Source organism: Populus trichocarpa, chromosome 3 (assembly GCF_000002775.5).
Source record: "Populus trichocarpa isolate Nisqually-1 chromosome 3, P.trichocarpa_v4.1, whole genome shotgun sequence".
NCBI classification, from domain to species: Eukaryota; Viridiplantae; Streptophyta; class Magnoliopsida; order Malpighiales; family Salicaceae; genus Populus; species Populus trichocarpa.
Genome location: NC_037287.2, coordinates 8,727,103 through 8,742,004, shown reverse-complemented (window position 1 = coordinate 8,742,004; position 14,902 = coordinate 8,727,103). Strand labels below are relative to the sequence as shown.

General features: G+C 30.4%; 1 protein-coding gene across 1 annotated transcript; it reads left to right on the top strand.

Annotated features, from left to right (window-relative positions):
- The first annotated feature begins 3,175 nt into the window (after nt 1–3,175).
- LOC7478367 (monothiol glutaredoxin-S15, mitochondrial) lies at nt 3,176–6,310 on the top strand. Its single transcript, XM_002303224.4, has 6 exons — nt 3,176–3,468; nt 4,049–4,198; nt 4,266–4,365; nt 5,141–5,207; nt 5,879–5,957; nt 6,068–6,310. Exons 1-6 carry the CDS (start codon nt 3,403–3,405, stop codon nt 6,122–6,124), a joined length of 519 nt encoding a protein of 172 aa, XP_002303260.2. The 5' UTR covers nt 3,176–3,402; the 3' UTR covers nt 6,125–6,310.
- The last annotated feature ends 8,592 nt before the right edge of the window (nt 6,311–14,902 follow it).

The window sequence follows — 14,902 nt, the reverse complement described above, 5'->3', positions numbered from 1 at the left end:
TCATTAATAATAACCAAGAAAAAAACTGAAAAAATTGATAAATGAATGTAGACATAAAATGAGACATTAACCCGATTGTATTTACTGAATTTATTTATTTAAATTAATAAAAGATAATTCTACACCCTAAAAAACTCATGATTTAAAAGATAAATACAAATGAAATTGACTGAATAAATAAGCACCATAAAAAATATTACGCAAGGCCGAACACATCAACAATATTATTTAGAAATATTTTTTTATTTTGAAAAATAAACTTTGTTTGTATGAAATAAATAAAAAAATCATAGATGAATTAGAGTATTATCTTGAAAGATCAAACAGAAACAAAACAACTAAAAAAAATATATTTAAAAAAGACATGCAAAACACAAGATCTAGGTCATGAGACTAGAATAAATTCATAGGAAAAAACTTGAAGATAATCACAAAATCAATATTAAAAATAACAAATGTAGACTGATAAGATTGTACGAAGCCGAATCTCCAGCAAATTAAATATTGAAAAATGAAACAAGAAAAAAAATCTAAAAAATAAGGGTGAAAAGAAAAACATTAATTAGAGGGATAAATTAAATTGAAAAATAGTTTTAATAAAAAGAAAAAAAAATCAAAAGAATGAGGGTCAAACTGGAAAAAATAAAGCAAAAAATTTGATTAATGATGAAAATGAAAGCAAAAAAAAATCAACAAAAATGTCGAGGAAAAAAATTTAAAAATAAAAAAATAAAGACTGAAATTAAAAAAAAAACATATGAGAAATTATAATTGAAAAACTAATTTGAAAAGATAAAAAAAACTTCTATAAATGGTAAAGGAATGAAATAAAAAAATTAAGATAATGAGGATTGAAATCAAAAGGTAAGAAATAAAAAGGACAATGATGTACATTACTTGTCATAAGAGAGAAAGGAAGGGGGGAAATCAAATAACTATTTACGACAATTCGACCACCGTAAGTCGCCACATGTCACTCTACATGGAAAAGGATGCACCACTCCACATGGAAGATGACATAGTAGCGCATCTAGGGAGACAACAGAAGGCTAGTTTTGGTTATCTGATGGCGTCACATGTGCCGCTTGAATGACGTGGACGCCACTCACTCAATCACAACAACAACTTTTCTAATTAAAAATATTATTTTAATGATAAATTACTATTCTACCCTCATGAAAACCAACAATTAACAACAAAACTAGACCCAAAAGACTCTAATATCTCTTAGCCCAATACATTAAATTTTTTGGATTCAAGGGTATATTTGTAATTCTCTTGTATATGAAAAACCAAAAATATCTATATATTTCTATCCAAAATAATTGATTTTTTTATTATTAAAGGGATTTTTATTATTTTACCGTACATAAGAATTTTATATAAACAAAAATATACTCAACAAATCCAAAATGATCAATAATTTTGATGAGATGAGCGAGGATAAAGAGAAAAGTTTTGATGTTTGTTATGAATTTGAAGGTGCTGGTGTTGTTGAGAGCCTTGAGACATTGGCCTTTGACACGCTTATTGAGGAGGTAAAGGACTGCGAGGAAGTCTTTGATATTACCAACATTAGTAGGCAAAGGCTGGCACGTCGATGAAGGTTAACAGCTTGTTTGACAGTGTGGTTACGGGTGTTTTTTAAATTATTTTTCGTGCTAAAATACATGCTAATAATATTTTTTTATTTTTTAAAAATCATTTTTGACATCAGCACATCAAAACAATTCAAAAAATACAAATTATATTAAATTTTAATAAAAAAAAAATTAAAATTTTTTAAGAACGCGGATTGAACCACGTTCCCAAACGCTTCATTAAGAAGGGAACTTGAGTTTTTAATATACTCATTTTATTTAAAATTTATTTTAGCACTTTTTAGAAATGTGATGTAAATTATTTTTCATAATTTTTTTTTAAAATTATTTTAATATACTAATATAAAAAATAATTTTTAAAATAAAAAATATTTTAATATATTTTTAGATAAAAAATATTTTAAAAAGTAACCACTATAATATTTTAAAAAATTATATAACTATGCATAAAAAAAATTCAACAAAAAATTTAAAATATTTTACTGCTTCTTCTTCTGCTCATTGCCAATCAAAAATCAAAATACAGACGAACCACTCGGCATCGTCGATCCCTCTTCTTCCTCTATTATTGTCGGCAACTCAACATCCTAACACAAAAGCACACAAAGATTTTTCATAACAAAAATGGAAATATCTGTGCAAATTCACAAGATTTAAAAATTAGGGTTCTAACCCACAACCACAAGCTTTAATTTGGGTTTTTTTTAGTTTTTTTTTTTTAAAAAAAACACATGAGTGATTGTTTTTTCACCGACAAGAAAAACAATGTTGAGGGTTCCAATAAAAGCAAATTTTAGGCTCAAGTGCTTAAATAAATTCTTTAACAAAACTGTATTCGGCCTGTTTGTTTCTACGTTTCAAAAGTATTTATAACAAAATTTAAAATTTTTTATTTTTTTATTAATTTCAAATTAATATGTTTTTAGTGTTTTCTAATCATTTTGATGTGCTGATGTCAAAAATAATTTTAAAAAAATAAAAAAAATATCATTGACATGCATTTTGACACGAAAAACTATTTGAAAAGCAACCGCAACCACACTGCCAAACAAATCTGAAAGGGAGATATCAAATTTGAAATTAAAGAAATTTTGTTTAATTAATCTATTTTTTTTTAAGTATTTGTGTTATATTATATGAATAATTTTATTTTATTTTTGTCCACGTTAAAAAAAACTAGGGTGCAACAGTTCATTGACATGGTAGAAGGTGAACTTTTTTATTTTAATTTTTTTTAATTTTTTTTAAAATATTTATTTGATTTTAAATTTATCTTTAATTTTTTATAAAGTTATTATAATTTAAAATAAATACTGATATTTGTCTATTAGAATTCATTATTAAATCATGAATTTAACGGATTATATTACAAAGCTTAGAATAATTTAATATATTATTATTTAAATATAAAAAAATCATCTTGAATTAAAATTCAAACTATATTTTTCTTTAAGTTAATTGAATTATATGGAAATAACTCCTAAATGTTTAATTTTAAAAATTTTAAGATTGACAAAATATGCCACGTGTAATAACAATGTTAAATGCCTCATATTGCTGGACATCTTTTCTACCTTCAAATTTTTTTTATTCCATCCGCAGCTAAGGAAGGCACTGTAAACTAGTTTTTCCGAAGGGAATTAAGGTTTAGGGTGTTGTGTGCGCCTCTCATTTTGAGTCTTCGATTTGGCCGGGCTTCTCTGGAACCAACAAAATCAAAGAGGCAAACCTCTCTCGCTCCCTTTACTTCTTGTATGCGTGTCAATTTCAGAAATAGAAATTGATTTTTGCAGAAGGAATAATGGCAAGGTTACTGTCGAATACAATCTTGAAGGGTATTTCGCGTGCATCACAGTCTCCTAGAATTGTAAGAACCCAACTAATTATTATGTGATCAATGGTAGATTTGATACCTTTTGATTTTGAGATTTTTTTTTAAGGCTGTTCAGAATCCCTCATTTTACCGGAACCCAGCCGTGGCTTCAAGATTTAGGGTTTTAGTTACACTTTCGTAACTTTTGATTTTTTATTTGTGCGATTTCCCATTTGTTTGCTGCTTCCTTTATTTATTTTTAGGGTTTCTTAAGGTTTTTGCTCTGAAGAACCAAGCTTTACTTGTAGTTCTGTTTTCTTGGGCGTAGCAGTGATTTTGGTTTTTGATCTTAAGCCCTTTTGTAATGTTGGAATATTCCTTGGAAAGTTCTTTTCTTTTAGGGTTTGGCAAAATGAGAACCATCTAAACTTTGTGTGTACTATTTTTGTAGCTGCTCTTCATGAACTTAGTAAGCGAATTAATTTTTGCACAAGTTGGCAGTTTAACTATATGATAAACTTGAGATTCTTTAGTGATGTGTAATATCAGTTGGGCAAACAAATTGCAAAGTCACAACATATACATGAAGTGAGTATGGATGGCTCATGTCATGCTTTGCTTGGTTTGTTTGTAGGTGCCTGCATCTTTTAACCACGTCAAGCTCAGATTCTCTACCACCATTCCCAATGATCCCGACAGTCATGCAGATTTTCAACCAAATAATAAGGCTGTGAATGAGAGTGGGAGTTGTAGCGGAATTAATATTAAGGAACTTGTTGACAAGGTATATGTAGCTGATGCTAGTTTCTTTTCTGTTATCTCTCAATGATCATTTTTCATTTGTTGTGCAGGATGTCAAGGAACACCCAATAGTAATTTACATGAAGGGATATCCTGACCTTCCTCAATGTGGATTTAGCGCTCTGGCGGTTAGAGTATTGAAACAATACAGTAAGTGTTAAAACTTTTTTGTTTGATAATCTGAATTCAATCTTTCCTTGACAGTAAATAGTGTTAACCCACACATGTAGCAAATACATGGATGATATAAAGATAGTTCCTTTCTCATTACTGGTAACCTCACTGTTGGTGGCCTAGAAAAGGAGGGATTGAGAATGGTAAGGGTCATGGGTGATGAGAGCATTATAGTGGCTGAAATTGGTTTTCTTGTAAATTCTAAAGATTATTTCACTACCATCTAGAGCATGCATGAGAGGGGGTTATCCTGTATTAGATCTGCTTACGAAGCCTAAAATACAACCCTAGTTAGGTGGTCTGGATAGTTTGCCATTCCTTCTCATTTTGAAGATATATTGGTTGAAATAAATAGCTATGTCATGTTCAGTGATAACAAGAATTTCTTAAAAAAAAAACAAAAACAAAAACTTTGACTGTAGCACTAACGGAAAGGAGTTATTTAAATGATTGGTTGTTTCCTAGCTGAGATTTAGTCAGGTTGAGAAAGCATGAAATTATTGAATCCCAATCTGACTATTTTGTTATTAGCTTTATGTAAATGTACATGTACTTTAGATACATTTGTCAACTAATTTGACACTGATTGAAAAGGCTAAATATTTTTGTTGATATAAAGCATGTGTTTCAAGTTTTTCTAAATTGTTTAATGGCAGTATTGCGGCTGGCCAATGCCCATTAGTTTCTTTGGTGGTTTAATTTGTTATCTTTGAATGGCAATGTCAGTTGATCTGGTGTTTGGTGATTGCAGATGTTCCGATAACTGCTAGAAATATATTGGAGTATCCTGACCTAAGAACTGGAGTAAAAGCATACAGGTTAGTTCCATTTGGTGGTTTATATGAATAACATGAGTAGTTAATGGGAGTAAGTCTTGATACATAAGTACAGGTCTGTAAGAAATTCGATGTTAAAACTTGTGAATTCTCTTTGGATGCTGTCTAGACAGACTGCTGCAATTCATAGGGTGTGCTCTTTGAGTTTTTATTTGGAATCTCTTTGGACATGCACCTGTAGAATCCATTGCAATGGTATTGCAGGTCTAGTCTAGCATCATCTGTTCTGTTTGTTAAGGCAATTAGTTTTTGCCTCCTGATGTTAAAATATCTTTCGGCTTGATAATTGATGTTGGACTGTACCTGGGTGTTTTTTTCTTTTCCAGAAATGTCTGTGAAAAGAGTATTTCCTTGCTTGTTATGTTATGTTTCTTTGGTTTATGCCCATTTTCCTTCTTTTGCTTAAAAGATAAAATTTTGGTGTTATATGCACGATTATTTGTTTGTACTTGGTTCCAGGGACCAATATCAGCTGTACTTCCTCTCCTGCTTTTGACCCCAAGTCAAAAGAAAAGAAGGGGAAGGGATGTAGAGATGGAACTCTTTGTTGTCATGCCACTTAAAAATGATTTTGCTCAATATGCTTGGAGAGTGATTTCAAAAATATTATGTGCAAGAACACTTGTTTCTTGACCCTCCAATTTCTTTTGCAGCAATTGGCCTACATTTCCCCAAATTTTTATCAAGGGAGAGTTTATTGGTGGCTCAGATATAATTATGAATATGCACCAGGTCAGTGACTTAAAGTAGACCTCTTTTTCTTGAATTTTTGGGTAAGTAAAATTTTGGCAGTATCAAACTTTCCATGAGTTGATCTGGGTTCTATGGCCCCTCCTTTGCAGACTGGCGAACTGAAAGAAAAGCTCCAAGATATTTCAGGAAAAGAGGAGTCTGAATAAGTCTTTCTGGCTGAATTTTCAGAAAAATTGATGGGTTATTATTGGTCTCTGTTTTTTTCCTTTGCTGCAACTGGAAGTGATGAGATACTAACATGCAAGGTTTATCCTAGGCATGTTTCAGCATTATAAGCTCAAACTGTTTGTTTTTATTTTCAACAACAATAAATTCATTGTCATCAATCTCTATTCTTTGTGTTGCATCAAGAAATTACTGCATAGGGAACTTGCGATTGAATTCTTTCAAGTTTCGCTGCATTTGGAAGTTAACCACCAAGTGGAAAAATGGTTCAAAGAAGGTAGAATGATTACCGTGACGAATAACTAATGAAATTTTTGTTTTGTGATGCTAGTCAAGCAAACGCCTCAGTTTTTTCATGCAGTTCGTCTTTTTTCTCTGTCTGGCATTCCCTTTCAAACTTCAAAATGTTTTCTGGATTATGTGCTTTTGTCAAATAGAATGTAAATGTTCGATGCTGTTTTTCCTGTTTTAGAATTTAACATTCCATGCAGTCCATTGCTATCAACGCTGTAGCATAGTTATTAAATTTAGCCCAGCGGTTGATCTAGATAAAAAACTGGATTCTGGTCACACTAGTTGATTTTGATTAACATGAGAAAATTAAAAAAAAATAATTAAAAAAAAGATAATGAATATATATATAAAAGGTAATGAATTTTTTACTCGTATTTTATTTTAGATCGATCGGGTCATGATAGTGTATAGCAAATATAAAATAAAGCAAATTGTCTAACATACCAAATATAAAACAAGATAATTATTTGTCCAATCCTGTCCAGTTCAATCAATATTGTCTAGCATACCAAACATTATCTTAAAGACTCTTTAATAATAAAGTCAGTGATTTTATACAAGGGGATTGTAATAAATAAGAAAATGACCTTTAATTATTTAAAACAAAAATATTTGTTTTTAGTTATATATGATAAATGTTATGTAAAATAAGAGTATGAATAGAGAATTGAAAAAGTGTGAGCCTTTTATATGGGTAATTCAGAAGATATATATAATATTTGAATTTTATCATGTTGCTTGAATGAAGGGGTTTGAATGTCTTTTCCTTCCAATAACATTAAAGAGAGATAAATATCTTTTATATAACATTAATGAGTGATAAATATCTTTTATATAAAATTAATGTTGATCGAAATATAATAGGCTATTTGGAGACTTTTATGCATATAAAAATTTAAAGAGATTATCATTCTTGACTTTCAACATTTTATATTAAAAGACATGAGAATAAATAAAACAAATCTACATGACCTAACAAGGGCCTAAAAATATTACTATCTCTATATATATTGGATTTGGAATGATTTCAAATTCAAAGGTGATAGGTCTAGTGCCTTGTCATACCAATATGTACTTAGAATCAACGCGAAGCTGAACTCAAGACAATTGAGTTTGATACCTTGTTAAATTTATATGCATTTAGACGCAATACGTAGTTAAATCTAAGGATATTGGACTTTAAAATAATGTTAGACACATGTCACCTAGACTTGCATTTTATTAAGTCTAAATATGTTGATTTATTTTCTTATTTTTGTTTTTTTTTTAATCATGGTTTTTAAAGCAAACATATCAAAGATATACTGAATCATTAACATGCAACTTTATTTTTAACCTTGTAAATATCCCAAGTCACCTTGAATGTGTTTTGCTTCCTTTTTGCCTTCTCAGGGTTGTCGGGCGGGCAATGCTACGTTGAAGGTTGGTAACAAGTCTATAAAGCTCACTAAGATTAACACAAATTCCAACTCCTCGTGTATGGCTTGCATTAGAAGTTCTCTAACTAGAAAATGAAATGAAGCCTTTTGAAAACGCATCAGATATTAAAGACTGAATCACCTCCATTATAGCTTGGTGAATATGACTTCTAGCATTTTGGTGCCCTGATTTGCATCTCCCACGATGGTTAGACGCACTATTTCACTCTCAATTACACAATCTGTGTCCCCAATAAATAAGAGGGAAGCCTTTTTCGTGTTAGATTTGCATATTTCTCGAAGGCATGTGAGACTTTATACAGGGGCAGAGCAAAAAAAATTTCTTGTCCTGAGGTATGATATAAATACACAAATTATTTTTAAAATCAATTATTCACTCGAATATATAAATTTATCAAGTTAATAATAAAATTTTAATTCAAATACATAACACAAAATATAAAAAAAATAAAATTTAAAGTACATAAAATTCAAAATAAAAACAAAAATAAAAACAAATTATACTATCAAAGTTGCACCATTCGATGTTTTGTAGAATAGAATTCATCTATGATCGAATCCGAATCAATATCTTCAAAAAGCTCTCGTTCAATGTAAATAATCATAGAATCTGCTAAGAACTCCTCTTTCATTTTATTACGAAGCACAGTTTTAATCATTTTATTACGAAGCACAGTTTTAACATGTTTCATAGCTGAAAATGTCAGTTCTGTAGTGGCAGTGGAAACAGGCAAAGTCAAAATAAGACGAATCAACCTGTCAATCAAATGATAGTACTGCGACTTATTTGTTTCAGCTAATCCTCGACATAATTCAGAAATAGTAGACATATTCTGAAAGCTCTCATGATGAATCACATCAATCTAATAATGCTCTAGCTGAGATCTCAAAGATACTAATGCCACAATAGAATATTCATGAAATGCAGAATATACAAGGATAAACTAGTGATGCAAACTACTGGAGATTTGGAGAACTTAACTTTGAAATAACCAGTAAATTATTAGTAATAGTGTGTTAGCATCCGTCCATTTCTAAGGTACAATCTACTGTTTGCTCCATTAACAATCTACTGTAATGAATGTGAAACATTGAATTCAAAATGAAAAGTCAGGGCTTGTAAATTCTTACCTGATGATTTTACACTCTTGCGGCTCACTGTATAGATTCTTCTTCAAAATCCAAGCTAAAATTGTATATTGTTGGGAAGAAAACTCTAAAACCCCAAGTTACTTATGCCTTGTTTGTTTCCAGGAAAACAAATTTCTGGAATTCATTTTCCTTATTTTCCCATGTTTGGTAACAATATGGAAAAGTAGTCAAAGGAAACTTAATTCCGGTCAACATAAAAAAGTCAATTTATCAAAGGAAAGTGTTTTCCTTTTGATAAGGAAAGGAAAACACTTTTCTTTTTTTCATTACACCTATTTTCACAAATCACGGTCTCTCTCTTTTCAAAAACGATTGGAAGCAGGAACAATTGAAGCATTTCTATGGGCAATTGAAGCATTTCTCTTGAACAATTGATTTCATGTATTTTTTTCCCTCTATTATTTCCTTTATGTTTTTATCTTCTTCGTTTAGATCTGTAAAAATTATGGCATAAATCCTTTGATGTTCTTGATAAATCTGCTACCTGTCATATTTTGTACATAACATTTTCATAACACAGTTTTCTTCTTCATCTGACCTCGTCACATTCGGCTAGTTAAAACAAACCAAATTCATCAAGCAAGCCACAAAAAACACAATTTTTCCATGACAGTTTTCTTCTTTATCACTCACATTCGGCAGTTTTCTTCTAACCAAACAAACCAAATCAAGTGCACAGAGAGAGGCAAAAAAGGGGGAGGGGAGATTACTGTGAATTAATCAAAGCAAAATCCTCAAACTTCCCCAGCAAAAAGCATCTCCTCCCTGTTACCCCATCCCCGGATCCAGCCACCATATCCCGGGTGGAAGCGTTGAAAATCAACCCTTGCTCTTTTTTTTTTTTCAAGTCCCAGCGTTATCAGAACAAGTAGCCGGGGGAGAGAGGGAGGAGAACTGGGAAGGAGGAGCCCTGTTGCCCCTTGAATCTTTGATCTTTGTCTTGCTTCTTTGTCTTGAATCTTTGCTTCTTTGTGCACAAATGGCGAGAGAAACAGAGAGGGAACATGGGGAAACCGACAGGGAACAGGGGCATGAGAGAAACCGAGAGGGAGATGAAACAGGGGAAGGAGAATGAGAGAAATCGAGAGGGGACAGAGGAATGGGGGAATGAGAGCAATCGAGAGGGAGAGGGAACAGGGGAAGGGGAATGAGAGAAACCGAGAGGAAACAGGGGAATGGAGGAATGAGAGAAACCGATATGGAGAGTGAACATGGGAATGGGAGAGGGGAATCGACCGAGAGGGAGAGGGAACAAGGGAATAGGGGAGGGGAATCGACCGAGAGGAAATTTATGGAATTATAAGTTTAATAAGGGGAATTATAACAGAACCTAATAAACATAAATTTGTGTTTTATTTTGCTTTGATTAATTTATGATTAGTGTTTGATTATATTTGTTACATATGGATAAATTTGTGGGACTATACCGGTAATTATATGGATTTCATTGTGCAATGTCTATTGATCGTTATGAACTTATGAATTGTATAATTTTCAAAACGGTTTTATCATCGAGAAATTGAATTTTATTATCTTAAATAATATATTTTAAGACCTTGTTTGTTTAGGGAATCAGATATCATTGCCATAACTATTATAAATTGTCAGCTTCTTTCAGCATAATTTATTGTATTGATTGTGGAAGTATTTTATATGCTTTTTTTAATATTTATTTCCCCAAATTTTTAGGTTTTGTTATCAGAAAACTTCACTTTCATGTTATGGATAGTAAAATAATTCATGTAGCATGTATGGGAGCAGCTGTAACTGTGATAGCTATAGGGGTAGCTATTATTGAACAAGAAAGAAATAGAATTTATATACCAAGAGAACCACGTATAACTGCAATTGCTCAACGAGAATTCTATATTGACAGCATTTTGAATCGAGGTGATAGACATTGCGTTGAACAAATTCGTATGAAACCTGTTGTCTTATATAGATTGTGTGATGTTCTCACAAGTCGTGACCTATTACGATCAACTCAAAATGTGTCTATTAGGGAGCAAGTAACTGTGTTCTTACAAGTTGTAGGCCAAAACCAAAGATTTTGTTTTATTAGTGGTATATACTATATGTCTGTTGAAACTATCCATCGTTACTTTAGAATTGTTTTAAAAGCAGTTCTTAAGTTATACAAACACCTTATTAAAGATTCAGATGATACAGTTCCAGCTGAGATAATGAATAATCAAAGATTCTATCCTTATTTTAAGGTATGAGAACAATATCAATATTTTTATACATTAATTAATTACATCTAGAAGAAAAGTTTATAAATTATTTTTTCATGTTTATATAGGATTGTGTGGGAGCAATTGATGGTACCCATGTTCCTGCAAATGTTCCTGTTGAGATTCAAGGAAAGTTTCGAGGTCGAAAAGAAGGAACAACATAAAATGTTTTAGCAGCTATAACTTTTGATTTGAAGTTTATATATGTTTTAGTTGGCTGGGAAGGAAGTGCCCATGATTCACAGGTTTTAGGTGATGCATTATCAAGACCTAGTAGTCTAAAAATTCCAGAAGGTATATAATAAAGTATGTATTATATGCAATAAACATATAAAATGTCTTATTAGATAAATATAGTAATAGGTTTTTTTTTTTAATTTGTAGGGAAATATTATCTTGGTGATGCTGGTTACGGTATTCGAAAAGGAATCATTTCTCCTTTTCGTGGAGTTCGATATCACTTGAATAAGTTTACAGAACGTTCACCAGAAAATAAAAATGAGCTATTTAATCTTCGACACTCTTCATTGAGAACCGCTATTAAGCCAGGGTTTGGTATTTTGAAGAGTCGTTTTAGATCAATTGATGGAAAATCTTTTTGGTCTTATGAAACACAAGTAGATGTTGTGTTTGCATGTTGTATTATTCATAATCACATAATGGGGTTTGATTCTTATGACTTTCTTATGGAAGAAATATGTTCGGAAAGTGAACCAATTAGACGAACAATCAATTTAAGTCAACGGGAGGAAAGGGAAGAGAATAGGAAGTGGATTACAAAAAGAGAAATGATTGCATCAACCATGTGGAATGATTATAAAACTCAAAGAAACTAGTAATTGAGTGTTAATTATATGTGTTTGTTTTTATTATGTCTTGTTTGAGTTTGTATTATCTTTGTTATGTATTTGGATTAGATGTTGACTTTATTATAATTTCTTATGTATTTTATGTATTCTCTTTTAAATATTAATTGTAGTTTTTATATGAAATTTATTAAATCTAAATATTGTATGATTTTATTTTGTATAAATTTGTAATTTCTTTTTTGTAGAAATGAGTTCCACGCAAAATGAAAAATGCAAGGGCAAGCACTTCACATGGTCTAAGCCTATGTCTCACATGTTATTTGAGATATTAGCTGAGGAGGCACTTAAAGGAAGCAAACCTTCTTCCACCTTTAAAGCAGAATCTTTTGTTAAGGTGGCTACAGAAATTAGTCAAAAGTTCAACGTGCAATGCGAGCCTAAGCATGTGGACAATCATCTCAAGACTGTGAAAAAAGAATAGGGAATAATAACCAAACTTAAAAATAAAAGTGGTTTTGGCTGGGATGATTGTTTGAAGATGATTACAATTTCGAAAGATGTATATGATGAAGAAGTAAAGGTATGATAAATATTTATACTCTTTGTAATTTTTATATTTACTTTTGTTTCTAAAATGTTATACAATGAACTAAAAAATTGCATATTCTAAACTTTATGAACAGGCACATCCCAATCATGACAAGTATCTCAATAAAAAACTTGATATGTATGAGGCAATGACAATTGTTGTTGGAAAAGACATGGCAACCGGAAATTATGCCAAATCATATGTTGATGTCAACTTGGAAGAGAACACTGAAGAGCAATCAATTTCAATTGAAAATGAAGGGGAATATGAAGAAACTTCTAAGGAAAAAGAGACATCTTCCTCTAGTACACAAAAGAGGCAACATAGGAAGAGAAATCGCATGTATGAAGATGATGGTGTTGAAAAGTTGTCTAAACAGATTGGAGATGTAGTATTTGCAATTCAAAGCCTCTGTAAAAATCAACTTGATGTTAATGCGCTGTATACAGAAGTGATGAAAAGTGAAGGCTTTGATGAGATCACTCTTGGGGATACATTTGATCACTTGGTCCAAAATGAAATGTTGACAAAAGCATTTATGATAAAAAATGCTAAGATGGTTTGACTATGTTCAAAATTTAGGCTCAGACTATGTTTGTTATTTGACAAGTATGTTTACTTGTTTAATTCGATCTAGCATGTTTATGTTTGTTAATTTGAACTAATATGTACGTATATGACATCGAAACTTAATATTTATGCATGATTATGTTTGATGTTAGATATTTATATTTATTTCTTGATGCTTATTTGATATATATTAAAGGGATATTAAAGTGATAATTGCTTTTACCCGTAAAAAAAAAATTAATCTTTATCCAAAAAACCCCTCAAAATATTTTTGTATCTATTTATCTTTTTAAAAATTCTTCATACAAAAAAAAACCCAAATATCTAACTCTTACCATAAACTAATTTGACTTTCTTCATATGAAAAAAAACTTATTGTAAGCTTTTAAAATTGAAAAAAATATATTAATAGGTTTTACTTAAGAAATATTTCACAAGGTTATTTCTCTATAATATAATATGACATATATAGTTATATTTTATAAAATAAGCTATATATGAATATAGGATATAATAAAAAAATTCATCATTATACTTTTTAGATTTCATTCTTTTATTGTAAGTGATTAAATATTTATATTAAATATTATATATATATTAGATAAACTTGAAAAAAAATTAATTCATTAATAAATTATTTTCCAGTTCATTTTTTATAACATAACCAAACACTGGAAAGTGTTTTCCAGTTCATTTTCCATAACACTACCAAACATCGAAAAATAATTTACTTTTCAGGAATTCACTTTCCAAGAAAACCACTTTCCAGCAAACAAACGGAGTCTAAGGAAAATTAATTATTTATATTTAGATAGGTTTGCTGTAAAATATAACTAATTAATTAGTCTTACAAGGGAAATTAAGTGTGCGGCTAATGACTGCTAATTAATTAGTGTTGCAAGGGAAAGTGGGTAGTGTTTAGGTTTGCTATGTAAAAAATAAAAGAAAAATAAATTATTAATTTTTTTATTATATGAGCTACAACCCTCCTTAGCCTTGTAAAAGGCTTCACCCCTAACTGTATATATTAAAATTAAAATAAATTTAATTTTTTTTTAAATCAAATTAGTGTCAAGGAGATTTTCTGTATTTTTATCCTGTTTTTTTTTTTGTTATAATTAAGTTAACTGAAGTGAAAGTTTGGTATTTTTATAATTATAAAACATTATTTAAGAAAATAAAATTGGTTGATGCATGCATTGCTCACGTCAGCATGTAAGTTGTGTTCGTGTTATTCAAGAGACGCGTGAGTGGCATTTTGTGGCCAAACAATGACTTGTAGAGCAACGTTCAAATCGTCTCGGCAGTCCCTCCATCTCTAGCTGATGCGTTTGATTTATCTATCTCTGATTTGGTATCAGTGATCTTTTTTTCTTTTCTTTTTTCTTTTCTCCTTGATTTTCGTGTTTGACCCTCTAAATTTTCAAAACAACCCTTCAATTTTTTTTCCCTTTAGATTTGATCTCTGTTCTTTTAATTACTATTTATTTTATTTAAAATAATTTATAAAATTAGAGTTTTTTTTTTAATTTCATCCTCCAATTTTTTCAACTAACAAATTTAGTCCCTATTCTTTTGATTGCTATTTATTTTATTTGATATAATTTCAATAGGGAATCTTTTTTATGATTTCATCTTAGATTTTTTTCCTTATCAAATTTGATTCTTATTC